At 34.8% G+C, this 17,972-nt stretch overlaps 1 protein-coding gene across 8 annotated transcripts in view; it reads right to left on the bottom strand.

Moving 5' to 3' along the window:
* The window catches only part of WDR17 (WD repeat domain 17), a 93,550-nt gene that overhangs the window by 7,764 nt on the left and 67,814 nt on the right, over positions 1–17,972 (bottom strand). For 5 of the 8 annotated variants that reach the window (XM_019749466.3, XM_019749461.3, XM_019749464.3 and 2 more), the window contains 11 exons: positions 17,915–17,972; positions 15,531–15,595; positions 12,658–12,790; positions 12,107–12,198; positions 10,711–10,810; positions 9,779–9,918; positions 7,061–7,081; positions 5,308–5,419; positions 3,253–3,394; positions 2,866–2,968; positions 1,841–1,942 (listed from right to left, as the gene is read on the bottom strand). The exon at positions 17,915–17,972 is cut by the window's right edge and continues 98 nt beyond it. In XM_019749466.3, coding sequence (XP_019605025.3) covers positions 1,841–1,942; positions 2,866–2,968; positions 3,253–3,394; positions 5,308–5,419; positions 7,061–7,081; positions 9,779–9,918; positions 10,711–10,810; positions 12,107–12,198; positions 12,658–12,790; positions 15,531–15,595; positions 17,915–17,972 — 1,068 coding nt within the window. The remainder of the gene's footprint in view (positions 1–1,840; positions 1,943–2,865; positions 2,969–3,252; positions 3,395–5,307; positions 5,420–7,060; positions 7,082–9,778; positions 9,919–10,710; positions 10,811–12,106; positions 12,199–12,657; positions 12,791–15,530; positions 15,596–17,914) is intronic. The other 3 variants (XM_019749462.3, XM_074329895.2, XM_074329894.2) reach the window with 2 other exon arrangements.

Raw genomic sequence — 17,972 nt, 5'->3', positions numbered from 1 at the left:
GGGAGACCACTTCCGGGACAGTGTAGATGCCTGACCACTGTGCTGCACACCTGAGGCTGAAGCTGAATACCAATGAATGTCAATTATAATTTAATATATATATGGTCACAGGATGTGGAGTACAGCATAGGGAATAGAGTCAGTGGAATTGTAACAGCTATATACAACGTCGGGGCAGTAGATTGGGGAGGGGGATTATCACTTTGTGTAAATGTCTAACAATTACACTGTTTTGTACATCTGAAACTAAAAAAAAATATATAAGTAATAACAAGTGTTGAAGAAGTTGTGCAGATAAAGGAACCCTCATATACTGCTGGTGGGAATATATATTGGTACAGCCACTACGGAAAACAGTGTGGACGTTCCTCAAAATATTAAGATAGAATTACCATATGACCCAGCAATCCCTCTTCTGTCTATCTACCCCAAAAATCTGAAAACATTTATCTGAAAAGATATATGTACCCCTATGTTCATTGCAGTCTTATTCATGGTAGCTATGACATGGAAACAACCAAAGTGTCCTTTGATAGGTGATTGGATAAAGAAAATGGGGTACATATACACAATGGAATATTACTCCACCATAACAGAACATGAATTATTGCCATTTGTGACAACATGGATGGATCTTGAGATTACCATGCTAAGTGAAGTAAGTCAGACAAAAAGCTGAGAATCATGATTTCACTCAGATGTGGGATATAAAACTGAACGCAACAAACGAACAAGACAAACAAAACCTCATAGACACAGACAACAGTTTAGTGGTTACCAGAGGGAAAGGGGGGGGAGTGGAGGTAGAAAAGGGTAGAAGGGTTCAAATATATGGTGATGGAAGGAGATTCGACTTTGGTGAACACACAATGCAATATACAGATGGTATATTATACAATTCTACCCTTGAAACCTACATAATTTTATTAACCACTGTCTTACCAATAAATGTAATTAAAAAAAGAAAGCTTTGTTTCTCTGAATGCTGTGACCCCCCGCAAATGGAACTCAGAAAAATTGCTTACCCACAGACTTCCAGCATTTTTAGCAGGTACCTACCCTGCCACTTATCAAACCAGTAGACTTGGTTTTTTAAGGGAAGGCACTGTGAATTTTATTTCTGAGTATAGCAAATTTTAAGCATAATGTGTGAAGATCAACAAGCTGTTAGAAAATAGAAGAGTTGGGCAGGTATGTTATGCCAAAACATAAAATAGTTACCTGCTACTCACAATCCCCCTTTACTTTGCTTTTTTCTACTGTAGAGACTAGGAAGCTAAAATACTCATTTTCTTATCTTTTTTTAAAAGTAGAGTTCCACAGTTCTGGATATGGGAGTTCTGGATGTGGGAGGTAGGTCATCCTAAGGAGGACTTTCCTTCTTGACTCAGATGGCTTTGCCCTCTGTAGTGGCTCTTCTTTTGCCCTTACCTCTCTTTCCCGAAAGCTTAGGATGTAGATACAGTATACAGAGGATTAGAAGCTACCTGGTAACCATGGGAAAGTTAAGCAAGAGGGAAAAAGTCAAGAATGGCAGTCAAAAGAAGGGAAGAATCCAGGTCCCTGACGGAATCCATGAGCAGCTGTAACTGCCCTGGAATGCTTACCGGAAGTGTCGTGACACAAGATAACTAAACCTAGCATTAAAATTTCTAGGCTTTACAGCCTAGTTCACTTCTAATTAATATAGCTTATTGCTGTTGTGTTATAAAGTACATGCTGAGTGAATAAATGGGTGCATGCAGTATGTATTTGGTGCCTTCTATGATACACGTGGAAACTCACCATCTTAGTGAAAGGAATTTCTCTAATTTCATAATAGAAGAGAACTTGTTTTTACCTTGTATACTCATAAAGTGCTGGAACAATGCTTTGGTACTGTCTTCTGATAGCTAGTAATGCACCAATATAACCACACAATATGAGTAATTCATTTCGAGCTCTAAAAGAGAATATATTTATTTTTTAATTCCATAATTTGAGGAATAGAACATTACTCTCATATGTAGTTAATGTACTTGTATCTCTATATTTTAATGGGTGACATTTATAGCAAACTGTTTAGAAAATTTTCTAAACTTGAAGATGTTTTTATTCATCTATTAACTCCTATTCAGACATTTATGTTATAACATAAATTGTAATTTAAAGTAGAAGTTTAAATAATATTTAACTCTGCTGTCTTGTTTTTCTCTATTCTCGGCTGTTTCTTCATGAACTCTCTCCCTCAGGGGCTCATTTGGTCAGATGTAGGAATTCCTGGCATATTGTGTACACTGTAGGAATGTCCACTACATTTCCTGCTGGGGAAATTAGCCAAAGTTTTGCATGCTGTGGCATCATCTTTTCCACATGGGCACTAAAACAAAAATAGCTCAAAGCCTCTATCACAAGTTATACACAGTCTCTGGGGACTTTAGTTACATGGATAACAATGTCCTTAAGAGATACTTGCTTTCAGGGATGGTGTCTAGTTTTTACTTTCTAGCACTTGCACTTCTTTCCCCCAACTTAGTATGTTTTGCACACAATGGATATTTAACAGGGATGACCACTAGTTTCTTGAGGACTTGAGGCCCAAAACCACCCAAAAGCTTTGGACTACCTCTGTTTGAACCAGGTTTTTATGTGTGTACATACACATATATAAACATACATGCATTACATATTAGTAAATAGGACCACGAAGATTTATTATTGTTTCAAATTCACCTCTGTATTTTTTCTAAAGGTTATAAAAAATAAAAACATGGGCATCTATCTGTCCAAAATAATTTTATTTCTTGATCTAAACACCAAAAACAACATAGCCATTTTGAAACATTACACAGTTTCAGTTACGTATTCTAGAAAAAAAGTACTCACTCAGTACATGTATGCAAGAGTAATTTTTCAGTACGAATGTAACTCAATAGGTCAAGAACAGGATAAATGGTATCCAAAGTCCAATTTGAACTATTGATGTATTCTGGCAAAATAAAACCAAATAAAGATTCTCTAAATAATAGCATTAAGACTTGTTCATCCAACTTTTAACCTATGTAATTCTCTTCCGGTCAAGCCTATCTTTGACTTTATTTTCTAGATCACAAGTATTTGCCTACTGACCCTCTCTCAGGTACTGATATCATACAATCAGCAATCATTTTCCTTTTTCAAGTTAAGATGGCTAGTGCTTGCTTTTAAGTAATATGAATGAAAATATCAAATAAATAAATAGATTTTAAATTATACTGCCAATTGAAAACTTACCTTTGATGAAGTCAATACCAATAGGAAGGGCTTTCTCAGGTTCTTGACTTAACAAGTAATACTTTATAGCTTCAAATATGTTGCCATCTGCACGGGCTGTCTCAGCTAACTGCATACATTCTTCTACGGTGGGTAGCTTGCACTACAAATTAATTGGTTCGATGACAATATTACTAAAATTTATAGGGATAAAAGCAACAGCGTTAAGTACTAAATATATCCAATATACTTATGTGTTTTTCTTATTAAAGTTGTTCCAAATAGTGAATGAAATAATTTGTATTAAGAGAATAGATTTACAGAAATGTCTTTAAGATATAGTAATAATAAATAGGGTAATACCTAATGGGATTTAGTCAGTAGTTTTCCAACACACAAATACCTAATAAAAGAGATGGAAGAACATTGTCTTGGTTGTGATATTGGAATTAGTGCCCGCAAATGTAATTTAGCAAAAAATGCTGATATGAGTTATTTTAGAACAAATATGCTGACTAGAGTCAAAAATTACATTAATGCAGAAAATACAGAAGATACACTCTTACGTGTTCTCTACATAGTAAATTAATTTCACTTAGCCTTTGAGACAAAACAACTTCATTTAGGGCAGAAAGGCAAAAAATATACAAGCTCTAAAAATTTTCAGCATTAACATTCTGAAATGCCACAAAGGGGAGATTTTGGGCCTATGAAATTTCATTACTGTAAAATGAAAACAATACTCCCAATTTCCTCAAGTAATTTCTTTTTTCTGATAAAACTGAGTCTACTCCTCTCTCAGGTAAGTTTTGCTTCCAGAACATAGCAAGAATTAAGCTATCTTTTATAACAAATTCTGTCATATTCATGATGTTTAAAATTTAAGTGTTAATTTGTTGATTTGCTTCTAAGCAACATTTATAAATAGTTTAATACTTTGTCTCTCTCATCAGTCTTTGGCAACCACTGAGCCTGCACTTCTGCTATAAAAAGTGTTTTGTGTTGTGACTTCAGATGATGTAATTCATCCACAGTAAGGTGATCATCTCTTCTCCTTTGTGATTTGTCATTCTCTTTCCTTCTCATTTTTCTTTTACATCCCCTTAAGTTACTAAGATGGTTTATTCAATGTATTTATGTATTGATGAATTTATTTAATAGTTTCATATGTTCTGTTGTTCAAAAATTAGGTAAATTGAATATTTTAGATCACTCAAATTCTCTCTCAAAAAAAATTACAACAAACTACATTAAAGGAGTTCTCATGTATATGACATTTCATACTATTTCCCCATCTTTAGTCACTAAATGCCATTTATATACTGAGCAACTATGTGTTGGCACTATACCTGGCTACATAGAAAAAAGTTTCTTCACTTTGATATATGCTCAAAAAGTAGAGGAAATAAAAAAACCTGAATCTGAATTAACCTTGTGAACACCACCTTCCCCACCCTGGTGATTCCCTGAGAACCCCACCTCAACCACTCAACCAACTCGTGTACCACATAAGGTTCTATCACATCAGCTGAGTCTATGGGCAGCCGGCAGGCTAAAGCAGACCTCAGGATATCTTGGGGTTTTGTGCAGCTACCCCAGGCTCAGTACTTGTGGCAGCTGTCCTTGCTCTGTTCACAGCGTGGTCCCTCCCATGTACCTCCAGGTCCAGCACAAGGAGTGACCAACAACAGATTACACTGTAGCTCCTACCAGGTAGTCCTAGACCAGTCCCAATGAGTGGCTGACCTTGGCCTGCACTGGTGTCCCTCCCAAAAGGCCCCCAAACCAACATTCCTGCAGGCCGGCTTCAGACCACAGCAGAGCACCACCCAATTAGCCCCACAAGCGGCACACCCAAAGGGCGGTCTCAGCAGGCACCAGAGCTCACTAGGGTGAATCCAGCTTTGCAGAGTAAGCCCCCTGCACCACAGCCTGTAAGCTTGTTCTTCTATTTACAAAAGAGTCCTAAAAGAAACATATGTTTATTTGTCTGCATGTATCTATTTGCCCAAACCTGAAATTAGTTAAACCATAGCACTGAATTCCAAACTAGAATACTGAATATCATCAGCATACCTTTTCATGAAGATCATTTATCTCTTCTGTACACCCTGGGTAGAAAGCACAGAGTTTCACTAAGTGTAGTTCATTATCAGGAATCATCAGGAGAAGATCGGCTGCCAAATTCCTGGTCACATAACAAAAGGGGAAATTTCAATGAGGAAGAATAAATCTAAAAATAACATTTAGAACTATGTCAAAGGAGCAAGACTCTTAGTATACCTTCCTTGCTTTTCTATTTACATAAACAGTCCTAATTTCCTATTTAATTATGCAACTCTTCTAAATGTAGATGACAGAAATCAAAGGGCATGAAGAAAAAAGGTATTGTGAAATTCCTCAATATTTATTTAAAATCTAAACTGTTTTACATATTTATAATTAATTTTGTTATTATAGACTAATTCTCTATTGAAACTAAGTAGTATTAGCTATGTTCTATGAAGTGATTTATAAAGCAAACTTGTGAAAGCTAACTCTCGTCAACAATGGACAACTGTATTAACCAGCTCATTAAAACCAGTAGAATACTTAGATATTTTACATTTAGAATTTTGGGTATTGTGTGTATTTCGTAAACTTTAGGTGGAAATCAAAGACAGAAATGTAGTTTTCTGATTTATTTTTAAAAGATTTAGTCAATGAAATAAATAATTTGAAAATAAGGCATATAAAAACTGTATAGACATAACAGCTTTACATTAAAAATATTTTTTATAAAATTCTTCTTTATAGTTACTGGATGAACAGTTTTTGGTTGCATGAATCATAATTGAGAAAACATTAATTTTTGATAGTTTGAGATGTTATTATTCAATATTCAAGAAACTGATATATACACATTCAGTATGATTTTAGAATAGGCAATATTTCAAATGTGAATTTATGGGTATCCTGTGGACTGTGAGAGTAAAACCCTTCTTCATTAACTTTGTGAAGCCTTCACTAAAATCTAAACTGGTCATTCATATGAATAAATTATTTTTAAAAACATTAAAAGATATTTAATCAAGAATATAGTGAGTATAGAACAAGAATAGAGATAATTTGTGTGTCAAATTTTCTGTTATCACAGGCAGATAAGACTTTGAGTGTTTCTACTAGTTCCAAATTAGAGTAATTCATCTGTTCTCGCTATAATATGAATGGTATAATGTTTTCTGATACTAACATTTAATAGCAGTTTTCAATAATGTCCATGAAAATATAGAAATTATTACTTGCTTTTATTGCATATAGTATAAAATAGTTGTGCTAAAATTCTATTCAAACTTCTATGAACTACAGACAAAAATATGACTTTCTTACTGTCAAATTATATCTGGATACAGTGAAATTTAATGCCAGCTAATTTTATTCATTCTTTAAATCACTACTTACTGAAAATTCAGTATACCAATTGGAGAAAATGTATATATAATAAATGTGGTATGGACCAGCCAAACGATCTAAAACTCTTTAATTTGACTACCAGAACAAGCATTTTAATTTGCTTAGCTGAATTAGCTGTTATTTTATATTGTAGAAAGCCACAGTTCATTTTTTATGTAAGTATAAAATCCTGAGTTCTTTTGTACCTAGGTGATAGGCACTGGTCTCATTACTTTGTAGTTAGATTTTCTATGCTATAAAGTATATAAATGAATTGGCATTCTGTAAAACAACAATGTGAAAAGAGTTAATGATAATTTCTTAATATAGAGTTGGTATTCTAATAAGATAAACTATAAAATTTTAATTAAAAATTTTTTCTAAAACTAGATAATACCTGTATCCAACAGATGGAAAGCTAAACAGAAAATAATTTTGAATATCAATACTATAAATATGCAAAGAGAACAAAGAAGAAGCAAATTTTAATCAACAAATATAAAAATGTGAAGAATTCTTGGTTTATAAAATTATGAACATTTTTTTGAAGTTATGCTGCTATCTTTTTTAATTTGTGGAGCTCTATTAATACTCATGAAAATTACAGATTTCCCTAGGAAATAAACCTCATCAGCATCATATATTTCAGAATTTGAACTTATCCTCGTTTTTGGTACACATATCTATAAAGGAAAAAATCTTGGGGGGAGTTACAGGGAAACAGAAAATTGTTTTATATTAAAAGCAACCAAGACATATAGTCAGTTGAAAGATTTTAAAACCTCTTTTAAATTTAATATTTAATATTTATTTCTGTTTTGCTTCTTTTAACCTTTGCTTTTTTAAAAAAAATCATATTTTATTTAGGTAACATGATGACTTTTAGCATGGAGTCAGTCACCTTTGTGAATAAATCATTTGAGTTTGACCTCATGCTTTGGGATGGGTCTAAGGCCAAGTCATGGTTAACTATGAAATTGACTACTACAGTTCATGACAGAGAGAAAACTGGGTGCTCTCAAAGAATGGTCAGCATTAAATACTTTATTTTTATTTTTTTATTAGTTTCAGGTGTACAAAGCAACATAATGGACATTTATACCCCTCACAAAGTGATAACCCCCCCGCCCCCCAATCTACTACCCCTCTGACATCGTATATAGCTGTTACAATACCATTGACTATATTCCCTATGCTGTACTTTACATCCCGTGGGGGAGAAAATATATATATTTTTTCATGTATATATGATTATAATTGACATTCAATATCATTCTACTTCAGCTTCAGGGGTACAGCGCAGTGGTCAGGCATCTACACGATCTATGAAGTGATCCCCCTGATAAGTCCAGTACCCATCTGACCCCCTACATAATCTTTACATCACTATTGATTATATTCCCCATACTGTATTTCACATCCCCGGGACTATTTGTGACTACCAATTTGTACTTCCTAATCCCTTCACTTTCTCCCTCATCCTCACCCCCCTCCCATCTAGCAACAGTCAGTTTTTTCTCTATATCTGTGAGTCTATTTCTGTTTTATTTACTACTTTATTTTGTTCTTTAGATTCCACATGTAAGTGAATCATATGGTATTTGTCTTTCTCAGTCTGACTTATTTCATCAGCATAATATTAAGACTGATGGCGGAGGAAGAGGGCTCTTCTATCACGACAGGATATGGGTAACGATTAGGATAACTCTGAGATGCCTGACTCACTATTAAGCCCCCAGATCTGGACAGAAAGAGAGAATGGAAAAGGCTGTTGCTTTTCCTGAGTTAGCCCCAGATAAGGGGGTGGTATAGTGTGATAGCCATCATAGACTAAGTGTTTGTGTTCCCCCCAAATTCATATGTTGAAACCTAATCCCCAACATATTTGGAGGTGAGGCCTTCGGAAGGTGATTAGGTCCTGAGGGATTAGAATCCTTATAAAAGAGGCCACAGAGAACTCCTTAACACTCCACCACAGGAGCATAGGAAAAGATGGCAACATTATTAACCAGGACACTGAATCTGCCAGCACCTTGATCTGGGAGTTCTCAGTTTCCAGAACTGTGAGAAATAAATTTCTATGGTTTATAAGCCACCCAGTCTGTGGTATTTGGTTAGAGCAGCCCGAACAGACTAAGACAGTAGCTAAGGGTGCAAACTTCAGAGCCAGTTCATGTAGCTTTGAATCTTGGCTCTTACCACTTACTGAGACCTGAGGCAAATCAGTATGTACTGCCTAGTATCGGGTGCATTATTATATGCAAAGAGCTTAAATCAGTGCTAGGCATACAGTAAGCAGTACAGAAGTGTTAGTTAGCTGTTGTTGCTGTTATTATTGTCATCTGTAGTGTTCAATAGTGCAGTCTATATAGCTCCATCCTAAGAGTGGTACGTGCGTGCCTGGGGTGGTACGTGCATGCCAGGTCAACGTCCTGATAAACAAGTTTATTTAGAAACATCTTGAGGTTCTAGGCATTTTGGGAAAAGAGATGATAAAAGTCTAACGTCATCTTTATTCAGCACATAACTATTGAGTGACAGCATCATATCTTTCCTAAAAGTGCCTCCATAATGAAGGACTGTCTGTCCTAAGGACAGGGCTCTAAGGTATGAGTGAGAATTTATTTGACTGGGATTTCTAGGTTACACAAGGGACTGTCCAGGATCTGTCTCTCAAAGTATTGCCCGTGTTTGGGAAAAATGGCCTGTTCCAAATTTCCAGCTAACCCATCTTTGTTACTACTCTCCATTATTTTCCAAGCCTTAAAACAAGACACAAGATCTGACAAGAATGAGTACAGTAGAGATGCAGAATTCTAAATGTGGGAATGTGTGGACTTGATAATCTTAAGTACACAATTATTGTCTCATGATGAATATTTAGAATTATAACTTGGCTACTTCAGAATGAGTCACGGTAGATTTCAACTACCAACCATGGTAGTTTGCACCATTACTTCATTCTCATATTACCATTTCCTTCCATAATCTTATCTTTTATTTAAAAAGGAGACCCTACATACTCACATCACACATGCTATCAAATGTAACTTACAATACTTAAGACATGCATTCCATCACCATAAAGTTATTATTTAAATTTTGAAATTCTTACCATATTGAAATCATCATGCATTTTCTCGCCAATAATTCTAGGGCATAGTGGGTTGCTGGAGCTGCAGACTCTCCTAGGACTGCACCCACACAGATTGCCAACTCCAGTTCGTTTCCACGAAGCAGGTATGTCATGGCAAGCTTGCTCCAGAAGAAAACAATGTCTTCAGTTTCATAGATGCTGGGTAGGATCACCATTCCAGCCAAGCTCAGAAAGCAGTAGGCGTAAGTTTGTATTAACCTATAATCTGTTATTCTTATAAAATATTGAATGTAATATTTCTATAAAGTATGTCAGTGTAACTGCAATTTTCAAATGGAAAAGATGATAAAGGAACATACAGGAAATTTTATAAGGTCAGAATTTAGGAGTTTAGAACCCTTGCTCATATTTTCGTAATTAATAATAGTCTCTCTGCAATATCCACAACATGTCCTTCAGTCTCTCTATCAGAATAAAATGCAAATTCTTAAAAGCTTATTCAGTAGTGTACAATGATTATCAATTATCCCCAAAATCCAATATATCTGAGAGTCCTTAAAAGCAGAATCTTATCTTTACTTAATATTTTCATTACATTAGTGGGTCAAATGGAAAAATACCTTAAAAATATAACTTGTGAAGAATATGCTAAAGTATACTTAAGAGTAAGGAAGTGCTTTCAAAGGTCAGGAATTCTGACTTTTCCCTTTACCAAACTACTGCTTCTCATTTATGATGAAATACTTAAAGTGAGGTTGTTACAAACAACCTATCTTGAGATTTAAAAAAAAAAAATGTTTTAAACAGATCTCAGTCTGTAGAGTTCATTCAGGCTTGGAAAACATGTAAAACCAGATCTTACACAGGAAGTCACCATGTTTTCTCCCCTCAAACACCATGATACATCTTAAGAGCTTTTCATTTACAGAAACCGATGTGAAATGAGGTACCTCAATATCATCTACAGCGAGGTGGCAACACGCAGCCAGCACTGCTCGACCATCCTGAAAATACCATTCTGCCAGTTCTTTAGTGACTGTGTGCAGGAGTCTAGAAAGAAGGAGGATAGATTCTACATGAACACAAGGATTCCATCATAAAAGGGAATTAATGCCCTTTTATAACAAGCTGATTAAGGGATCAAATAGGATTTAATTCGACATCCTTGAGTTAGGTGTAAAGCCTGATTTGGGGGGAAAAATCAGGAAAGCAGTCTTTCTTAGTAGCAGATGAGCTGATAATCCCCCCAACGGTTAGAAGAAAAGTCTAATTTTCAAAATTTACTATCCTACATTGAATAATTAATGACTCAGCTATAGAGCTAGTTAACCTTTGAAGAATTACAGGTTGAACTGAAAATTTTCAAAATTTACGTGGTGACTGCAATATACTGTGTTTTCCTGAAAATAAGACCTAGCTGGACAAAAAGCTCTAATGCGTCTTTTGGAGCAAAAATTAATATGAGACCCAGTCTTATATTACTATAAGACTGGGTATAATATAATATAATATAATATAATATAATATAATACCAGGTCTTATATTAATTTTTGCTCCAAAGGACGTATTAGAGCTGAGTGTCCAGCTAGGTCTTATTTTCGGGGAAACAGGGAAGGTAGTATGTTAGCTCTTTAAGATAACAAGTTTAGAAGTGGCAAAGAGTAGCAGCAAAAAACCGGGAAAGAATACATTAGTCCCAACACATTATTTGCTTAACATTTTACGATCCTTTTTTACTTGACAAGTGTCCTAAAAGTTCAAATATCCTCTTTTCTAGGGCAAAAACAGGAGCCAAGAAAAGAGCCAGAGGAAGGTAGATTACTAGATTTGAAAAAGTAAAAAAAAAAAAAGGCTGAAGAATTCTAATTTCCATTTCTTTTAAAAACATAACTGTTTGGATTTCTTCTTTCAAAGAGGTCTAACTGTCATTCTAGTCACTAATATTAGGGTCACAGAATTATGAACAATATTACCATATTATCCATAATGACTTTATAGCAAAACATTAATAAGCAACACACTTTGTTTTCACTGCTCCTCCTCTCCAACAGGTTGGCTCAGTTTTTTAAGTACTTAGATGCTTTACCTGCAGTCTCTTTACTGAAATACATTGGTTTTTCTGGAGGCCACATAAAGTGTGTCCAGGCTGTGTCCACATGCCTAACATTTCCCTATGCAGGGAGGGTTGCTGTAATAGAACTAGATTGTGGTGGGAAATGCAGATGAAGACATGCTCCAGCCAAGTCCTCTGTATACAAATAAGGATGAACCGCACATCCCTCAAGAACTCCTAAAGGGAAACCAACCATAAAGATATTGACTCCAAACGAAGAATAAATCACTCACTCATTAAAGTCTTCCCTGCAGATATCATCAGAATAGGAAGATCCTTTAGGTGTAGAGACATGTAAGGTTTGCATATTTCCCTCACAAGCAGCCTGGAATTTAATGAACAATTTAATCTTCAGCTAATTGTTAGTAACTGACAAATTTCAGAATATTATTTTGAGCAAAGTATACTTAAATTGTGTTTGAAACTTACACTACAATTTGGAGATAACCTTAGAATATGAAATAAAAACTGAACTCCGCTGTCTCAACAAGAAGCTTCAGGTAAATGGTTACTAGAAAAAGTTGTTCAAGCATATGTAACATTCAGCAGCATATTAACGTTCAGAGTTCAGAGATGTGTGCGTATTTAAGGATCTAAAATAAGTTCAGTGTGACCAGAGCAAAGATGGTGTGACTGAAATACCGAGAGAGAAAGCCGGGAGTTGGGCATAAGCCAAGGCATCCACGGCTCCGCCAATCATGTGAAAGCGAGTCAGTCAACACAAGCTCCTCCTTTCCACACCCACCCACCATCACATGCAGCTTGTGTAATTATGTGGTTATACCTGCGCTACAAGCAGAGCTTCTTTAAGCTGCCCTCTGGACATAAAAAAGTTGACTAATTTTTTCACATCACCAATGGCTATGCAATATGGAATGACATCATCCTTATCTTCCTGGATTAACTGATCAGCTCTCCTAATAAAATAAGAACAGTTAATTTTACAATATACTCATTTCAAGGTTCTCAGTTGAACTGAGATTTTTCTGAAATATCTAAAATAAATTTGAAGCAGATTTCATAAAGCTCTTTTGCATATCACTTTTTAAAGACTCAGCTATTACGATCAAATCACAATATAGAAACAGAAGTTTTCTGAAATAATTAACTTTATAGGCACTTGTTTTCCATTAGAACCCTACATATTGTCATATTTTAAATGCACTGAACACTTCAGGTCTTAAAATTAATGTAGCTTATTAATATGAGCAATATATTTTTCTGAAAACAAGTTGTCAACTAGATGTATGTGATGGCAGATCTACTCTCAATTGGATTAATAAATATGTGGGTGTTTACTAAAGACAGAGTTTTAAATGTTTTAGTGAGCAAAATGATGAAGAGAGCCTCTACATGCAATTAGTGTAAATCATTAAAAAGGATAATACAAGGACATAAATATTGATAATAAAATGCAGAATATTGTACATACCCCAAGCAAGGTAGTTTAAAAGAAAATAATGTTCCAGATACGTGGGGGGCCTGATCTTGTAGATTATGAAGGGTGTATGTGTGTCTGTCTATGTCTCCCTGTATCCATTACTATCTGTCCATCTCTTTAGTTTTTGTCCTATCTAAGTCCCAGGTACTTTCTCAATGACAAACCTAGTTATTTCCTTTATTAATGTTTAACATCAGTTTTTTAAAATTAAATTCATTGGGGGTGACATTGGTTAGTAAAATTATATAAGCTCCAAGTGCACAATTCTATAATATATCATCTATATATTGCATTGTGTGTTCACCACCCAAAGTCAACTTTCTTCCATCACCATATACCGGGGGTGTCAAAAAAACGTATACGCATGACTTGTATTCGTCTTTTGTTATTGGCAGATATTGAATATTACAATTTTAATACAGTTTTTTCCTTTCCTAAAATGTGTATATATTTTTTTGGCACCCTCTGTATTTGACCCCCTTTACCCTCTTCTACCACCCCCAACCTCAGTTTTGTGGAACTAATCAGGTGTATTTAATTTATACATTACAATTGCCTATATTCGGGTAGGTGTAGTAGACCCTTTTGCCTAATTCACTGTTAACAGTCTCCAATTCACAGGATCATTGTGATTCTCCCCAACAGTATGTTTTTACCATGCGACCCTGATTTTCCTTGTCATAGCTGTTTGGGAACAATATTCTCTTTCTGGGCATTTAAAAATAGGACTGAGAGAATGCCAATCTTTCTGAATGGCTGGATCTATGAAATTAAACTTTGGAGCTGGGGGTATATTCTGGCCACTACGTGACTACAGAGCAGAGAAAATCAGGTGTTGGTTTTCAAAGATAAATGAGATAGAGGTTTTGCTGAGGTTGAAACAAAATTGATTTGTGAAATGAATATCCTGTTAACTAGACTTCATTAAGGTTTCAGTGGGAGCAATAACATTCACAATTGCACAGTGATGGTACCGAAATTTAGAATTATTCGGGATCGTAGAGCTTAGGGTAGGGAGCCTACAGTCTGAGGGCTGGAGCCAGCCTGCTGCTTCACTTACACTGGGAAAGTAGATGCTAAAAAACTCTACTTTCCCACAGCAAATGCATTGATCCTTTGGGACTTCATGCTTTGCCTCTGATTGACTTTTATTTGCACATGTGAGTTGCAGTTGAATTTTTTTCCTAAACCATGTACCATGAAGTGAAAAATTTTCATTTTTAATACCAGATATAAGATGAATATTCAATAAATAGTACTCTACAGGCCTAGAAGTGATTGGTTCAATGTCCCCAAAAAAGATATGTTGAAGTCCTAACCCACGGTATCTGTAAATGTAACCTTATTTGGAAATAGGGTCTTTGTTGATGTAATTAATTAAGACAGGGTTATTCTGTATAAGGGTAGACCTCATATGACTGTTGTCCTTACTAAAGAGAGGGAAATTTGGACATAGAGACACACAGGGATAATGCCATGTGAAGACAAGGCAGAGGTTGGAGTGATATGTCTACAAGCCAATGAATGCCAAGCATTGGCGGTAACCAACAGAAGTGGGGGAGAAGCATGGACCTGGTTCTTTCTCAGAGTCTTCGGTAGGAACCAACCCTGCCACCAACTTGATATCGGACCTCCAGCCTCCAGAACTGTGAGAGAATAAATTTCTGTTGTTCCAAACCACCCAGTTTGTGGTACTTTATTATGGGAAACCTAGGAAACTAATACATCTTAGGAAAAATCTTGTTTATTACATTTTATAACAAGGACATCTAGTTAAACTGGCTCAGTTTTCAAACTCTTCTTTATCATTTGTACCATCTGTACCTCCCTTGTATCCATGGAGAGGAAATGGTAGGAATTAGTGTCTTCAGAGAGACTTTCTGAGATTATTTATGAAAGAGGTATTTCATGAACATTTGGTAAATTTCAGAAAATCTTACCACTTATTTTTCAATAGCAACACAGTAACCAGTGATCATGTTTACTGATCTGTCACTTCCTCCATTGCCTTCCACTGTCTTTACCAGATGTCAGGTCAAATACCAGAACACCAAAATGACTTTAAGTGATTCATTTAATTTATTTTATCAGTACATATAAATTCATTATTTAAAACAGCATAAAAGTAAAAATCTCAAAAGCTGCCATCATATTTATATATAGTTTCTATTTTAACATATTTCAAAACATCTATTGGGACAGACTCTCTGCCTTACCTCTGCATTAACTTCTTCCAGTATTTCACAGAGACCCCTGGTGCAATTGACAAGGCTTTGTCCCACTGAAATGGAAGAAGAGTAGAAACACAGCCATTTTGATTGCACTATCTTACTCTCAACACTTTTTTGTTTTGTTTTTATGAACTCATATTTATATACAAGTTTTTAGAGTGTTTGGATTTCCAGGATTATTTTGTGTTCTATCTCATGCATTCCTCAGAATATAAATACTACTGTACTTTAAAATAAGAGATGTAAATTCTATTATTTAACAGGAAAAATCCCAAACCTGGAGAGAGAGGTAAACTAGGACGGAGGGAAAGAGAGGAAGAAGTGAGGGTGGGGGAGGGATGTTAACTGAAGTATGTAGTTTGAAAACTGTATTAACTCATCTTCCAACACAACACCAGAGTAATTTGTTCTGTGGTACTCTATGCTGTCTGTTCAAAATAATACATACTGAAATTTTTATTTCACTGTTACTTATATGTAACAAATGACATTTATTTCTATTTTTATTCTCTCTCTACTCATTTTTATAAATTATATTTGTTGTAAATTCTTCCTTTACAGTTAATAACACCTATCTTTTAAAAATTATACTATTAAAGAAGCTCATTGTTTAATCAAGGCTGATTGTGACTGTTACTTGAAAATATGGATTTCACTGAATTCAAATTTAGAAGAGCACTGAGGAAATATTCTGAAATATCACTTCATGAATCAAAACGGCATTTTAATTAAGGCTCCAAAACAGTAGAGTTCTACTGCAATTAAGGCTAGGAAATTGGTAATTAGCCTGAAATAATAGGTTAAAGTTTAAATAGATATTTTTTTACATTATATTACTTATATCACGTTACCTAAAAATGGGGACTTAAAATATGTGTTTTGGGAAATTTATCTGTATGAGTATTATAGCAGGGACAAATGGAAAAAAGAAGTTGAAATGTAGATTAAATTAACTTCACCAAGCTCTTTAAAAAAAATGTGTCTTATAAGTAAAAAGATTAAATGTTTTTCTAATCTCATAGTATTAATCTTACAGAAATACAAATGATTTGTAAGGAGGTGATATGAAAAAATTATAAGGACACGTGTATTTCTAAAGGATTGTAAGTAGAGTTTTTTTTTTATCATTAAGTCCATCAATGAAATTGCACAACAAAATTAAGTTCTATAAGCAGATACCTGGTTAAAGTATCTTTAATTAAATTTGAATATAGTTTAAAATTGCATATAACCAAATATAGAACACAGAAATATAAAGAATTACACCATTCTACGAAAATTAACTTATTCCTTTTCTTCTTGACTTTTGATATATACTATCCTTTCTAACAGTGCCCTATTTAAAAAGTAACTTTTAAGTCATATCATTACTTCTACATTGCTCCTAGATTAAATACTTTTTAGTTTGCAATGCCTTTTCAATATATTTTTAAATGACATATTTTATTATTTTAGGTCAAGCAGTCTTCAGTGTATGGAGAAACAAAAAGGTACACTGAATTTAATTTTGATATATTTTATTGTAACTTTATTGCTCAGTTTTACTTTATATTACTTATAAGTATTCTTCATATCCTGCTTTGTGATTATAGAACTTAGAGCTTTTCAAAAATGATCAAGTATGAAATAAGTTCATGCCATTCTAATCTTTTTTGTGTGTGTGTGTGGAGGGGTGGGAGAATTTTGTTGAACTACAATATACATATAGAAAAATGCAAAGCTCAATAAGTTTTCACAAACTGAACACACTCATGTAACCAGCACCCAGATCAAGAAACAGAAGCCTCCCCCTTTTGCTCTATTTTAGTCACCACCCACCTTCCAAAAGTAAGCACTTTGCTCAATTTTAATAGGACAGAGCATTCTAATCTTACTGAAAACTGTTCTGTTGATTCAGTCCTCTATACAAAGCAACATGTGTCACCATATGATCTGCAGTGGGAACCCTTCTTCTGGCCAGTGTGGGATTAAGTTAGGACAAATAGTATTAACAAGGGGGATCCACTGTGAGCAACACAGATGTTTTTTAGGAATCAAGCATTCCAGCCTGGGACAATGGTTCTCAAACTTTAACCTGTGTGAGAATAACCGGAGGGCTTATAAAAGTGCAGTTGATTTGGCTCCATCCCCAGAGTTTCTGATTCTGTAGGTTTGGGGTGGGCAGCACATGTCTAACAGGTTCCCAAATAATGCTGACACTGCTAGATTGGATCTCTCTTTGACAATTGTTTTAAGGCATACATCTGATGTCAGATTGGCAGAGGGCCAATCAGATCTGTAATAGAAAAAGATACACTTAATATTTAGTATTTAACTAGTACCTAGAATACTTTGTTAAACTCATTCATTTTGCTTTAATAGCACATTACCTCTCCAAGTTCAACCATAAGTTCGCAATATCTCTGAATTTGTCCTAATCTCAAGTGG

Source organism: Rhinolophus sinicus, chromosome 16 (genome assembly GCF_057876585.1).
Source record: "Rhinolophus sinicus isolate RSI-liver-muscle chromosome 16, RSI-T2T, whole genome shotgun sequence".
Classification (NCBI taxonomy): domain Eukaryota; kingdom Metazoa; phylum Chordata; class Mammalia; order Chiroptera; family Rhinolophidae; genus Rhinolophus; species Rhinolophus sinicus.
This window is presented reverse-complemented; position numbering and strand designations above follow the sequence as displayed.